The 15,941-nt window shown below is 46.0% G+C and overlaps 1 protein-coding gene across 1 annotated transcript in view; it reads left to right on the top strand.

The window, feature by feature from the left end:
* Positions 1-14,976, top strand: part of LOC123991084 (collectin-12-like) — a 48,668-nt gene extending 33,692 nt beyond the window's left edge. Inside the window, exons 4-10 of the mRNA XM_046292273.1 lie at positions 11,377-11,463; positions 11,686-12,729; positions 12,838-13,335; positions 13,465-13,601; positions 13,706-13,815; positions 13,984-14,129; positions 14,279-14,976. Of these exons, the coding sequence (XP_046148229.1) occupies positions 11,377-11,463; positions 11,686-12,729; positions 12,838-13,335; positions 13,465-13,601; positions 13,706-13,815; positions 13,984-14,129; positions 14,279-14,298 (2,042 nt within the window). The 3' untranslated portion in view covers positions 14,299-14,976. The remainder of the gene's footprint in view (positions 1-11,376; positions 11,464-11,685; positions 12,730-12,837; positions 13,336-13,464; positions 13,602-13,705; positions 13,816-13,983; positions 14,130-14,278) is intronic.
* The last annotated feature ends 965 nt before the right edge of the window (positions 14,977-15,941 follow it).

Below are 15,941 nucleotides of genomic sequence, written 5' to 3' on the forward strand. Positions count from 1 at the left end.
TCACACCTCAAGGAACCGACCCGCGGTTTTGTCGAGCTCTACTTCCTGGTCTGTGTTCCGATTTTTCCAGCTTTGGGAAAACGGTCCCGCAACAGTAGACTGTTCCTGTGATAATTACGCTAACCGATCTCATAATAATATAATAATAATAATATAATAATCTCATGTGTGCACAAATAACCGTTTTAACATCGCTCGTGGTTGTTGGGTATTTTCGACTAAATTAAAAGTGATGTCCTTTACACTCACAATTGGGTTCAGTCAGTCAGTAGTCAATCCTCATCCTTGTTCCACACTACACATTTTCATGTAGCCCTAATTAAGACCAGATAACCGGTAAACTCACTGCAACTCTAGCAAAACCCACTAAAATTGTTTTTTTACTGGCAGAGCTGTAGTAGTGGGCTGTCCAGGGAACCACAGCTCCACAGCCTAACCATGCAGTGAGGTTTAGATGGTTATGTAAAGTAAGACTAGGGTTGTGGCGGTCACGAAAATACATCAGCCGGTGATTGTCAAGCAAATATCTGTTGGTCTCACGGTAATTGATGTTAATTAACATAAACACATTTAGCATCTCCTGGCTTCCACATACACTGATGCAGACCTTTGGAACATCTACATTTTAAAAAGTTGAATAAATCCATGTAATATAGCCTACACCTTCACAAAAGATCCATTATTTAAGTCTATTTCAGAAGAGCAGAATAGCATACTCCGAGTTGTCCTTATGTTAGCTCCTGATCTGTCCCTTGAATGAGTAGATGTTCTAAAACTTTGGACTGGTAGTGTATGTACTCCTTTATGCTTAATTAAGAGTTATTCATGTAATTTAAGTTGTTCTACAAACGTTGGTCTGTGTGTTTCGATTTTTAAGACATTGTAAGGCTGCATGATGCGACTCTCATGATGATTTGAAAAAAGTCGCTTGAAAGGCACAAGTTTTTTTGCGCAGGCTGCACACACTTTATCAGTCTCTCATTCACATTTTGGCAAGTACCTGAAAATGCCTTTAATTTCACGGCGGAATCCCTTTGTGTGGCCGTAATGTACCCCCCAAAAAAGCTATACCTTTTGCGGCCAGTGGCCGTTGTATCCTTGGACCGGAGTGCTGCTTTGTGCCCTACTCCCTGAGTGCTGCATGCTCCAAAGCACCTCTCTCTCACATGGCTCTCCTTCGCGGGATCGCGTCTTTCTCACAGGCTACAAGTGAAGACAGACACATCGGGGATGCAACTGCGTGCATCCTTATCTAATCCCGAGGTACATTGTAAAGATATTGAAAGAACTGTCCACATTTACTTTTCGGCAGCCAGCAAGCTGAGTAAGCCTAACGAACAGCAAAAGCACTAGCCAATGTCAATCTAATATCCGCCATAGTACAAAAGTTGACCTATTCTGTGCGAGAAACAAATATTTGAAATATAGTCTGGGACAGTTGTGGGATGCGATAGATCCCAAATCAATACAAACACTGTCACGGCGTTCTTCCTGGGAAGGAGAGGTGGACCAAAACACAGGGTGGTTATAGTTCATGTTTTTTTTAAATAAGAAAACTCAAACATGAACAAACTACCAAACAATAATCTTGAAAACCGTAACAGTCCTAACTGGTGCATAAAACACAAAGACAGGAAACAATCACCCACAAAATCCCCAAAGAATATGGCTGCCTAAATATGGTTCCCAATCAGAGACAACGATAAACACCTGCCTCTGATTGAGAACCACTCTAGGCAACCATATACTTACCTAGACAACTAAACTGAACACAACCCCATTAATCTAATAAATCCCAAAGGTGCGGACTCCCGGCCGCACACCTAAACCCATAGGGGAGGGTGGGCGTCTGTCAACGGTGGCCGCTCTGGCGCGGGACGTGGACCCCACTCCACCATAGTCTTAGTCCGCTTTTTTAGCGTCCTTTGAGTGGCGACCCTCACCGCCGACCTTGGCCTAGTAACCTTAACAAAGGGCCCACCTGGACTGAGGGGTGCCTCATTACTGAGGAAGCTCAGGACTAAGAGGTAGCTCAGGCAGGTTGACTGCTCTGGCAGATCCTGGCTGAATGGCGGCTCTGGCGGATCCTGGCTGAATGGCGGTCCTGGCTGACTGGCGGATCCTGGCTGACTGGCGGCTCTGGCGGATCCTGGCTGACTGGCGGCTCTGGCGGATCCTGGCTGATGGAGACTCTAGCAGCTCTGGACAGACGGGAGACTCTAGCAGCTCTGGACAGACGGGAGACTCTAGCAGCTCTGGACAGACGGGAGACTCTAGCAGCTCTGGACAGACGGGAGACTCTAGCAGCTCTGGACAAGACGGGAGACTCTAGCAGCTCTGGACAAGACGGGAGACTCTAGCAGCTCTGGACAGACGGGAGACTCTAGCAGCTCTGGACAGAGGGGCTCTGTTGCCTCTGGACTGAGAGGCGGAAGCTCTGGCAGCGCCGGACAGGCGGGAGACTTCGGCTGCGCTGGAGAGGAGGAAGGCTCTGGCAGTGCTGGACAGGCGAGGAGCACTGTAGGCGTGGTGCGTGGTGCCGGCAATGGTGGTACTGGGCCGAGGACACGCACCTCAGCGCGAGTGCTGGGAGCTGCCACCGGCGGGCTGATGCGTGGAGGTGGTACTGGATAGACCGGACCATGCAGGCGCACTGGAGCTCTTGAGCACCGAGCCTGCCCATCCTTACCTGGTTAAATGCTCCCGGTCACCCTGCCAGTGCGGCGAGGTGGAATAGCCCGCACTGGGCTGTGCAGGCGAACCGGGGACACCATGCGCAAGGCTGGTGTCATGTACGCCGGCCCCAAGGAGATGCACTGGAGACCAGATGCGTAGAGCCGGCTTCATGCCACCTGGCTCGATGCCCACTCTAGCCCGGCCGATCCGAGGAGCTGGTATGTACCGCACCGGGCTATGCACCCGCGCTGGGGACACCGTGCGCTCCACAGCATAACACGGTGCCTGCCCGGTCTCTCTCGCCCTCCGGTAAGCACAGGAATTTGGTGCAGGTCTCCTACCTGACACCGTGCGCTCCACAGCATAACACGGTGCCTGCCCGGTCTCTCTCGCCCTCCGGTAAGCACAGGAATTTGGTGCAGGTCTCCTACCTGGCTTCGCCACACTTTTTGTATGCCCCCCCAATACATTTTTTGGGGCTGACTCTCAGAATTCCTTGCCAGCCGTGTTCCCTTGTATCGCCGGCTCCTCTCTCCGTCTGCCTCTGCTCTCCTAGCTGCCTCCACCTGTTCCCATGGGAGGCAATCCTTTCCCGCCAGTATCTCCTCCTAAGTGTAGCAACCCGTACCGTCCAACACATCATCCCGTGTCCATTCCTTCTTGCACACAAAGACAGGAAACAATCACCCACAAAATCCCCAAAGAATATGGCTGCCTAAATATGGTTCCCAATCAGAGACAACGATAAACACCTGCCTCTGATTGAGAACCACTCTAGTCAACCATAGACTTACCTAGACAACTAAATTGAACACAACCCCATTAATCTAATAAACCCCTAGACAAGACGAAACACAATAAATCACCCATGTCACACCCTGGCCTAACCAAAATAATAAAGAAAACAAACATAACTATGGCCAGGGCGTGACAAACGCTAAAATCCCCAAAATATTTTTACGCAATGTGGCTGACGCAGCAGATCAGAATGTTTAGCTGTAAATGTTGATCAACTATTAGGCTGTTTCATCACATTATAACGCTGCAATGCGCACATGTCAGTAGGCTATAAGCACAAAAGTTCCATTAGCGGGAAAACACCATTATCAAAAGTCACCGTAAATGCGATACAGTCAAAAGGTGCATTTTAAAAGGTGCATACAAAGGTGCATACAAAGGTGCATTTTAATGGTGAAAACTATCTTCCCCAAACTTGAAAGGTACTCGTTACTTATGTATGCCAGTTAGACTCTACATCCCTTGTAATTTTTAGAAGTTATTTGGCACTTTAGTTGTGATACAAACCTTGTCGAAACATATAGGCCTATGGGCTAGGCTATATGAGGTGTGCAACTATAATACTAAAAAGTCACAAAAAAAGGTATAATTTCTTGCCTTATGCTGGGCATTGTTCACTAGTGATAATATATCATTTACAAGTGATAGGCTAATATTGTCAGACTATTCTTGATTTAATCTTGTCTTTACATAAATTTGAAGTCAGAAGTTTACATACACATTTGTATTACATTACTGTATTACAGTTTTTAAACCACACCAAAAATGTCTTATTCAGAAACTATAGTTTTGTCAAGTCTGTTAGGACATCTACTTTGTGCATGACATCTACTTTGTGCATGACACAAGTAATTTTTCCAACAACTGTTTACAGACAGATTATTTCACTTATAATTCACTGTATCACAATTCCAGTGGGTCAGGAGTTTACATACACTAAGTTGACTGTGCCTTTAAACGGCTTGGAAAATTCCAGAAAATGATGTCATGGCTTTAGAAGCTTCTGATAGGCTAATTGACATCATTTGAGTCAATTGGAGGTGTACCTGTGGATGTATTTCAAGGCCAACCCTCAAACTCAGTGCCTCTTTGCTTGACATCATGGGAAAATCAAAAGAAATCAGCCAAGACCTCAGAAAAAAACATTGTAGACCTCCACAAGTCTTGTTCATCCTTGGGAGTAATTTCCAAATGCCCGAAGGTACCATGTTCATCTGTACAAACAATAGTACGCAAGTATAAACACCATGGGACCATGCAGCCGTCATACCGCTCAGGAAGGAGATGCGTTCTGTCTCCTAGAGATTAATGTACCTTGGTGCAAAAAGTGTAAATAAATCCCAGAACAACAGCAAAGGACCTTGTGAAGATGCTGGAGGAAACAGGTACAAAAGTATCTATATCCACAGTAAAACGAGTCATATATCGACATAACCTGAAAGGCCGCTCAGCAAGGAAGAAGACACTGCTCCAAAACCTCCATAAAAAACAGACTATGTTTTGCAACTGCACATGGGGACAAAGATCGTACTTTGTGGAAAAATGTCGTCTGGTCTGATGAAAAAAATATATAACTGTTTGGCCATAATGACCACTGTTATGTTTGGAGGAAAAAGGGGAGGCTTGCAAGCCGAAGAACACCATCCCAACCGTGAAGCAAGGGGGGGGCAGCATCTTGTTGTGGGGGTGCTTTACTGCAGGAGGGACTGGTGCACTACACAAAATAGATAGCATCATGAGGCAGGAAAAGTATGTGGATATTTTGAAGCAACATCTCAAGACATCAGTCAGGAAGTTAAATCTTGGTCGCAAATGGGTCTTCCAAATGGACAATGACCACAAGCATACTTCCAAAGTTGTGGAAAAATGTCGTAAAGACAAGAAAGTCAAGGTATTGGAGTGGCCATCACAAAGCCCTGACCTCAATGCTATAGAAAATGTGTGGGCAGAACTGAAAAGGCTTGTGTGAACAAGGAGGCCTACAAACCTGACTACACCAGCTCTGTCTGGAGGAATGGGCCAAAATTCACCCAATTTATTGTGGGAAGCTTGTGGTAGGTTACCTGAAACATTTGACCCAAGTTCAACAATTTAAAAGCAATGCTACCAAATACTAATTGAGTGTATGTAAACTTCTGACCCACTGGGAATGTCATGAAAGAAATAAAGCTGAAATAAATCATTCTCTCTACTATTATTCTGACATTCACATTCTTAAAATAAAGTGGTGATCCTAACTGACCTAAGAAAGGGATTTTTTACTATAATTAAATGTCAGGAATTGTGAAAAACGGAGTTTAAATGTATTTGGCTACGGTGTATGTAAACTTCCGACTTCAACTGTATACCAAATAATATATGTGTGAAATTTGTTTTGATTTAGAATCGACCAGTATCATGCACCTGTCTCAAAACCGGGGCAGCGGGAAAAAATACATGTCATCTATGCACTTAAATAGAGAATGGAGGACGCTTTTCCTGTGGTTCATTTTCAGGCCAGCCAGGTGTGCTGATTATTAGGAAAGTTGAGAAATAAATATAGTAGGCCTAACCTATAGAAAGCTGATGCGATCCTCCTTTTTTAAATATAGGCCATCACTCTGTTTTCTCGCTAAATTGCATAGCCTATATAAAGGTTGCGCAACATGAGCTCATGGGCTCTCATGAAGTGTCTGATTAGATTTTTGATTACATTTGCATTGATGTCAGAGTGATTAGAGGGACAATAAAGTGCTGAGTACCAGGCAGTTAACAAGTTTGTTAGGCTACTAATGACCATCAGCAGCATCAGAGCTTGGAGAAGCCTAATAACAGTGACTAAACAGTCACGTGGAATTTGACCGCCTTAATGACTCAGGACTGCCCTTGTGGCGGTAATACAGTCACCGCAACAGCCGTAAGTGAGACCCCAGTGTACTATTCACTTCACATATGTATTATGTACTGTAGGATGCTGTGTGGCAAGATATCTTAACATCGAGCTGACCCTACGCTCTCTACTCTCACCCATAGCAATGTCCTTGCTTCATCACCTGATCTCTTTATGGTGCGTATGTGATCTCCACTGAGCTACAGTATAGAACCTCCATGGTAGGCTGTGAAAACCTCTTCTCCAGCTCTCAGACATTGTCCTGGCAGGAAATACTAGGGTTGCGTCCCCTATGGGGGCCCTGGACAAAAGTAGCTCACTGAATAGGGAATAGGGTGTCATTTGAGACACGACCCAGGCTATATGAGGGAGGGATTAGACACAGGTGAATATGAGGAGGGAGAGGAATCAGAGAAGAGAATAAGAGGGTGTAGGGTTAGTCTCGCCCTCTCTTTGGCCTCACTCAGCACTCATGCTGCGTTCTCCCTCTCTCTCCCTCTGCTCCAGCTGTGTACATGGAATCTGTCACTACATTCTGGGCTATAATATTGAGCTTTAGCAAAAATAAGCAGAGGTGTCAGGGTGTGTGTGTGCGTGTGTGAGTTTGTCGTGTGCTTGCGTGTGTTGTGTGTATTGTGAGGAAGGGATGACACCCAGAAACCACAGCTGCAGCACAGCTGGCCTAGGGCATAGCTCTGGGGACCAGATATTATATAGTGTGTGGGTGTGCGTGCGAGTGTGTGTGATCGTGTGTGTGTGAGTGCATGTGTGTATGTGCATGCGTATGCGTCTATCAACACAGTATTAAAGATATTTAAATATATATTTATGATAAAATGGATTCCAACCACGAAGAGCAGCCATGTGTGTGTGCACTCTCCCTGTGATTCTCCAGCGTTCAGCTAAACCATGTAAAGCATGACTGTCGTTCCAGACTATTTAGGATGCTAATTGTTTCATAACTTGGAAGAGAGTTTCCCAAAGTTGTGTTTTTAATCCACAGTGTTCTGCATTAACGTCTATTTGAATCCAACATCTAGACAGAGAGGAAGTAATACATTAGTACAGAGAGCATCACACCGAAGTGATTAAAGTTTAACAGAGAGGATGAGTGCAATTAAAAACATGTCCCTATGTCCCCCAGACATAGAAAGAAGTCAAAACAAACAACAGATAAAGTGTGTGTGTGTGTGTGTGTCTTTCTCTCTATAACAATTACAATGTGCAGTAGGTGTACGGTTTGCTCTGCAGACCTGAGCTGAATGTGTCTTTTGTGCTCTGTGTGGTACAGTAGTTTGTGGTGTCTGGAAATGTGTCTCGTTTAGTTTGCAGTGGAACGTTTCATTTCAGACTGGCCATGCCTCTTCACTCTGAGTTAATACTACTCTTTCAATCGAGAGGGCATTTGTCTAGTTCATATGTTTTATTTTTTTTGAGAGAGAGTATTTGGGGGGCGGATAGTCATCTATGAGGGTAAACATTTGAAACATATTTCCACCATGAAAAGGCTACTGTCCATCCGTAGTGGCATTTGTTTTCCGTATACAGGCAACTTGAGTTTCCCAAAACATTAGGACATCGACTGTACAAAAACATTTTCCATCAGAATTATATTCTCTCTGTTTCAAGTCTGGATACATCTCTTTGAATGGTAGGGAGTGTTGTTTTGATTCCTTGTTTCCTGTACTGGAAAGAGAGGGATGGTGGGAGAATTAGACGTTCAGTGAGTGTATGTAGTAAACGGTTTCTCAAACATGTGGAAGCACTTACTCCGGCGTTCCACACACACTACTACACACGTCTATGAGGCTACCAGGCCCATATTCAGAAAGCGTCTCAGAGTAGGAATGCTGATCTAGGATCCGATTTGCCTTAAATCATTATGAACAAGATCAGCACTGCTACTCTCAGCCGCTTTGTGAATATGGACCCAGGTCAACGCTATCAGCTACAGTAGGAGTGATTCTAACACAGGACACTCACCTGAAACATATTCCATCTAAATGTACAGACTGTACTGTTGAGATGAATTCCCTGCTGTGCATGCAAGCGAATATGGCACACATTTTTGTTTGCCATAATTACAGATGGAACACATGCAAGTCATTAAAAGCTTGCATGAAACTTCTGGGTTTCTATTTTCAGAAGGCATTTTTTTCTATTGTTTGTTGACAATGAGAAAAGTACACTCATCCTCGGCGGTTTGAAGAATGTTTCTCTGTCTCTCGTCTCTCATTTCCAGTCAAAGTTGCCTTTCATTGTCAGTTAGACGTTCTATCATCACTAGTCTTCCTTAATTACGGGGCCCTCTTCTATGTCGTTGTGGCTATCACAACGTTTAACTTGCAATGTTGAAGCATATTTATTTTTTCCTTTATTACAACTGTGCCGTAGAAACATGTAAGATTCAGTGGTTATTTTAGCATGTAAATCTTTTTGGGGCAAACTTTTTTTAGATGCATGCCAGCAAAGCCACTACACAACACAACACCAAACAATAAATGAATTGGACTATAACAGTGACAAACGGCGCCCACAAACAGTTAGGGCCTACATAAAGCTGTCCCAACAGCAGAGTCCCAACAACAGTCCTAACATCTTACCACTGCTAAACCTGGTTATCAGGTTTAGCAGTTCAACGAAACAGTTCATTCAGCCTCATTTACTGCCTTTAAAAAAAACATATCTTATATGGCTGACTAGCTGAAACCAATGTGGTTTCTACCAAATTATTAGGGTGAGGCACATGGTCTACTAACAGCTTACTACACAACATACACTTAGTATTACTTTCTTGGCTACAAGTATACATGCAGTATCACCCTGGCATATTACATCATTTATGCAGCAGCATACAAGATATTTTTGGACTCACCTTGTTGTGCTGTGCTCACTTAAACTGGAAGGTGGCACGACGGTCCTTCTTTTGGGCTCTAGAAAGAGAACCGAAATCACTACTTGAAATGTCGGAACTGAGATTTCCCAGTTCCGAGCATGGCCAATGTATTCAAACTTTTCTGGCCCATGGCGTTACCCTTTTTCTTCTCGTAATATCCAATTGGTAGGTACAATCTTCTTTTGTCGTTGCAACTCTCCTACGGACTTGGAGAAGGTCGAGAGCCTCACTAGTTCTTGCTTAACCCGGAAGCAAGCCGCACCAATGTGTCAGAGGAAACACGCACCCGGCCCTCCAAAAGGAGTCGCTAGAGAACGATGAGGCAAGGACATCTCGGCCGGCCAAACCCTTCCCTAACCCAGATGACGCTGGGCCAAATGTGCGTTGCCTCGTGGGTCTCCCGGTCACAGCCGGCTGTAACATGGCCTGGGATCGAACCCGTGGCTGCAGTGGCGCATTAGCACTCATTTTTGAATTAGCGATTTCCAACTTGTTGTGTGATGTTCATGTCCAATGGCCGATGAGCACCGATACGTTTTATCTATCATTTCTCTTCATATGACAATGATTGAAAAGGATTTGCCAGTAGATGGTTGACTTCATGCATGAAGACGACTGCTTGTCTAGCTTGCTAGCTAAGATTTTGAAAGTATGATGTTGACATGATCAGTCTAATCAAAGCTACGGTAGATATAACGTGATTTGATGTAATTTTATCTGTGGCCAATGGCCTTGAGCCTTCATGGATGGGCACTTCTAATGTAAGTCTATGGCAGCACCCAGGGGGCTTGAATGTTCGAGCTCTACCCATACATTTTGCAGTCCCCATGAGTGACAGAACACTGAGCCAATTACAGCACAACTAAAGAACATTACCATCCCCGAAGCTCCGTTTTTTCCTCTGGCTGCCCCACCACCACAGAATGCACTGAGCTAGGCTGAAACGTCTCCATTTGGAGATGCTCTACTCAAGAAAGCAAAAAAAGAGATCGTGTTTGTTTGCGGCTTTATTAACTCAAAGATTATTATAATATATATTTTTTACATTGTTTGCAAACTGATATGCGATACGTATTAACGCCAAAATAACATGAAAAACAGCCGGGACTCTGCTGGAAAGCTTCCTCACCCCTCACTGTCTGAGACTGGTATACGGTAGATGTAAAGTACTCTGCAACTACACCTTACACATTGAAAGCTACGAAGATCATAAGCACATACAGCATGACCAGGGAGATACACCCAGTCATAACAGTGGGGTCTATCTATCCATGTCCTACCGTGCTCTCAGTCAGAGGGAGGGAATGAGGTGATGCTAAATCTTCTCATCCTGTGTCTTTACGATGATTTGGCCCTAGAATAAAATAGATGATTATACCCATTTAAAGGTTGAGCTTGGCGGGGTCTTTGAGCTTGATGGTTTGGTTGGTCTTTACCTGTGGAGGATAGAAATGACAGAAATAGCATGGTGTGCAGTTTTCACCACTGGTTTGAACCCCTGTGGTCTCCAATTAGATGGTTAGAGATGCCTCCATAGCCTGTGGTGGTGGTGGTGGTGGTGGTGGTGGGATGATTCCCAGACACATTCCATAGGAAATGAAGGGTCCTGTCGCCTGTGGGGGCGTAAAGACCCTGCCTGACACAGCGTCTGTTTCCTTAGGGTACACTTTGAACCCCCTGTTTAGTGAGGACCCCCACTTGGGTTGCTTCCTGTCCCCCAGGGTCCCCCTGTCTCTGTCCCACTTTGATCATCTCCAGATCCTACTCCCTCTGACCACCCACCCCCTCTGCACTCATCTTCCAGTGTCTGCAGTGTCTCATGCTCAGTCTTCATGGACGCACCAAGTCATTGAGACATTATTGTGTATTACATGACCATTTCCTAATCTTAGAGCTTGTGATTGCTGAGGCAACCATTATTACATACCCACCAGATAAATATACATTTTATATGAAATCTTTTATATTGTGTCTGAGTGAGCTTTCATAAGTATCCTGTCTGATCCCTTTTGTATAGTTTCAGGCTATTCTGCCCATCCTTCTCAGACTGTCAATATTGTTTGGAGCCAACCACTGTGCTGAAGACCTAACCCTGATCGTTTCTGTGTTGTGCTGTGTTGTTTTGTTTGTTTTGCAGTGGTGCAAAAGGTTGACAATGTGTCCGAAGGTATCGAGAGCTATGGGGGGAAGATCATTGCTGTGGAAACAGACTTGAAAAAGCTAGGTGAGTTTCACCCCTACCTACCACATGGTCACAGCATTATGGAGCATATACGCTAGCCAGTTGACCATACAGTATCCCTTGTACTATGGGTCTATGCATTATCTTGAATATATCAAATTAATCAGAATAGCTGTTTTTGAGAAACATTCATCATTGAGAGAAGTGTAACTTCATCCAACTCTCAGTTATAAAGTCCAAGTCAATTTGATCCCATGTTCCCAGATGACCAGACTGGCGAGAAGTCTGAGAACACCACCACAGAAATCCAGGCCTTTAAGAACAACATCTGGGCTCTGCAGAGGCAGCTGTCCGAGGTGGCTGAAAGGAGCAGTAGTAACCGGGCAGCCCTGGGTCGTCTGCAGGATGCTGGCCAGGACATGCAAGGCAGCCAGGGCTCCATCCAGGGTCTGCTGGATGCCAACACAGCCATGCTGAGGTCCGTCAACGGCACCTTGCGGGCCTATGGCGGCACCATGGAGGGTCTTCAGGACGACACGGCTCGGCTGCAGACGGAGCTCCAGGAGCAGGTTCGGCAGCAGGGCCAGGCCCTGTTCAGCATCGGGAATCTCAACCTCACCCAGGCCCAACAAAGGGGCCTGATCTTGGCTTTGCAGAGGTCAGTGGACGACACCAGCCAGGCAATCCAGAAGATCCGCAATGACTTCCAGAGCATAGAGCAGACGGCCAGGCAGACTAAGTCGGACGCTGATTGGCTACGGGAGAAGGTGCAGAACCTCCAGGTGCTGGCCTCCAACGCCTCTGTCCTGGCCAAGGCCAACAACGACATTCTGGAGGACGTGGGTTCTCAGCTGGCCTCGCTGTCCGGACAGCTGCAGAACACCTCCAGCCTGGCGGAGAACCACGACCAGACCCTCAGGGAGATCATGGACCAGCAGAGGGACCATGACAACCTCACCTCCTCCAAGTTCGACCAGCTGGAGATACGCCTGGACGAGTCGGAGGGGAGCATCGACCGTGTCACGGGCAACATCAGCTTTACAACCCAACTCCTGGGCGCCATCAATCTCAACCTCAACGAGCTGCGCACCTGCGCTGAAACGGTAGGACGCCACTCCGACTACCTGGCTGACCTGAACTCCACGGTTTTGGACGTGAGGTCGGACACCACCACATTAAGGTTGCAGCAGGACGACCTGGCGGCCCGCCTCGACAAAGAGGTCACCAGCCTCTCCATAGTCATGGAGGAGATGAAACTGGTGGACAGCAAGCACTCACAGATAATCACCAACTTCACCATTCTCCAGGGTGAGGGCACACACTAAATAGTAGCTCTTTATTTTGTTCATGTAGAAGTGTGTTGTAAACAGTTGAACAGACACGTTTCAAAAGAAAACATAATGTTTCTTGTTTCAGGTCCACCTGGTCCCAGAGGCCCGCGGGGAGACAAAGGACCCCAGGGAGTGGCAGGTCAGGCCGGTCAGAAGGGGGAAAAAGGGGATAAAGGTGGGCCTGGGGTGCAGGGGCTCCGTGGAGAGAAGGGATCTCCAGGACCACTGGGACTAACAGGTTCCAGAGGTCAACAAGGCTCACGGGGCAACCCAGGTTCAAAGGGCTCCCGAGGGTCAGGCGGCAGGGCAGGACCTCCGGGTGCGAAGGGTGAGCCAGGAACGGCTGGGCTCCTTGGGAGAGATGGACAGCCCGGTCCTCAGGGGCCTCAGGGCCCGCCGGGAGACCTAGGACAGGTGGGGCCGGCTGGGGTACAGGGACCCAGGGGAGTGATGGGGCCTGTGGGGGCCCCAGGGCCACCTGGACTACCAGGACATCCTGCCCGACCTGCAGCAGTAGCAGCAGTGCCTTTGGCCTCTGTCTCTCTGAAGAGTGACTCCCCCGCCCCTACAGTGTTGGCCCCAGGTAAGACTCACTCATAATACTCTTTATACACCATTAATATCTCTGTATCACTCTGTCAACACCATCTATGAGTTGACAGGACATGAGTTAATTGGTGAGAGTTTGACAATATAACCAAATTAACTTCAGGTTGTCCTCATGAGTGGGTTGGCTTCAGAGACAAATGCTACCACTTCTCCAGGGAGCTGCACAACTTTGACGATGCAAAGAAAAGCTGTGATGCCCAGACTGCGTCAATGGTGATCATTAATGATATCGCTGAACAGGTGACAGTCCTTATAAGCCTTTTGTAATACAATGCACATCTGTTTGAATAGCCATAAAATGAGTGACATTACTGACATCATGTTTTCTCCCCCCCCCCCCACAGAAATGGCTGCAGAAGCAGACCTCTGGAAAGGGCTACTTCTGGATGGGTCTGACAGATAGGGAGAAGGAGAATGTTTGGCACTGGCTGGATGGAACCGAACCTGCCTTCACGTGAGTATAGTACTTCAGTGACAAGGCTGATCCCTTGTGAGACCTCACATTGACATCAATGTGTGACTGAAGGGAAGGTGTCTGAAGTTAGGTTTCAGTCCTCACTGAATTCGTTTCTATAGTTGGAAGGAATTCAGTGTGTGAGTGCCCTCTGTTGTGTGATTGTAGGAAGTGGAAGCCGGGCCAGCCAGACAACTGGAGCCACGGGCATGAGAGAGGAGAGGACTGCGCAGGCCTCATCCACGAGGGACTGTGGAATGATTTCTTCTGTGAAGATCTCATCAGCTACATCTGTGAGAAAGCCATTGAGAGCTGTGAGTATCCGTCTGTCTGTCTCTTTGTGTGTCTGTTTGTCTGTCTCCGAAGTTTTCTATCCGCATCGGATTCTTCTGTCTAAGTCATAGTTATATTGTTTGCATTAAACAATATGTGTATAATCTATCAGTAATATCATTTTCTACAGCAAAAACTCCAGGGTTATAGCACCCTCTGGGGAAGAAGAAAAAGAAGCACAGTTGAGTCAGAGGCGGTGTGGTGAGCAGCATTATGTTCCACCCACAAGTGTAACTAGCCCTCTGACACACTTTTGCATGGATATGCTGTATGGAGAGAGACGAGGGACAAACTGCCTGAATCGGGACTAAGGCTGCATTCACTGAGCTTTCCCCCTCTAGTGGCCAGATTCAGCTATCCTCCAAAGTGATTCCAGACCATTACTTCCAGCATTTGCATTCCAACAACATGACAATCAAGAGTTGAGAGGATCCATATTGTTTTTTAAAATAATGACCCAAGTAATTGACTCATAGATTGGTCTCATTGTTTTTAATGCTGTTTTTTTGTACGACTTTAGTCCATTTATATCCGATTATCTGAATGTATATTTTCATATTGCAGTTCTTCTCAATGTAGATCATTATTTCAGCAGTGCCAATGGGAATCACCACAGTGCCCTTTTCACGGTTTAAAGTCTAGTTCCACAATGATGTAAGGTGCAAAATGATGCGCAAAAAAAAGAAGCTAAGAAATGTCGCTGATATGCTATCCTTGAGGAACACCCGTCCTTTCTCAAACCTCAAGAACTGTCTAGCTATATATATATAAAACTATGTTATTATACACATGCATTTGAATAAATGATGTATTTACACACAACAGTCAGAAGGTCTGCTTGGTTGTAAGTCAAGATTGCACAAGTGTACATGTTAGTGTTTCTTGACGGTACTGTACTTTGGCTTATGGTGCCTGTATTGTTGTATGAGTGTGAACTTTCCACAAAGTAGCAATAGTCTGTGGTCACGTTCCAGGCTGACTACATTGCAAACGTTGCATTACATCAACCAATGGTTGCGAGTGACCCCCCCCCCCCCCCCAAAAAAAATGCAGCAGCAGCACACGTAGAAATAGGAAGAATAGAATGGGCTTGGAACCTTTAACCCTGGCAATTTGACTGATGAACTCACGGGTAAACGCGCAATGGCTGCCTGGTATTGTGATGCAATAATTGTCATGGTAATTTATAATGTTCATTCAAATGATGTTAACTGATGTGGCTCATGCAATGGAATGTCTTTTTTGTAACGTCAGTTGAGTTTGAATCAACAAATCAGAGCACATCCTGCTTCTACTTCCTGCTTTGCACACTCACAATGGCCGCCAGTCCACCCGTTATGCCATCATTGACTTGATTTAGGACACCCGTTCTAGTCATTCTATTTATATGGCAGCACATGTTATCAGGAGTAACGAAGGAGAGGAGAAAATGTGGGTCTAAAACAATGTAATACAAATGTTGTCACTATTCTAATGGTTATAACGGAGACCGTGGTCATTTGGCTGGCCATTACAGCATCCAAACATCCATGACCCTATGGTCGTGTTCCAGGATGACTACATTGCAGGCTCTGCGTTTACATCAACCAATGCCACATCATCGACTGAGCAGTCAGGCATCCGATTGCTATATCACATGATGTGGTTATGATGTGGCTGCTGAACACCTATCCAGGTGTTGTGAGTTCTGGCAGTGCAATGCAGTCGGCCTGGAACGCAGCACGTCTGTTTCACTGGAGCTCTTACCAGAGGCCTCATTTGCCTTTATGGTGCCAGGAAGTTGATTCCATCCT

This window comes from Oncorhynchus gorbuscha, linkage group LG12, assembly GCF_021184085.1.
Source record: "Oncorhynchus gorbuscha isolate QuinsamMale2020 ecotype Even-year linkage group LG12, OgorEven_v1.0, whole genome shotgun sequence".
Classification (NCBI taxonomy): Eukaryota; Metazoa; Chordata; class Actinopteri; order Salmoniformes; family Salmonidae; genus Oncorhynchus; species Oncorhynchus gorbuscha.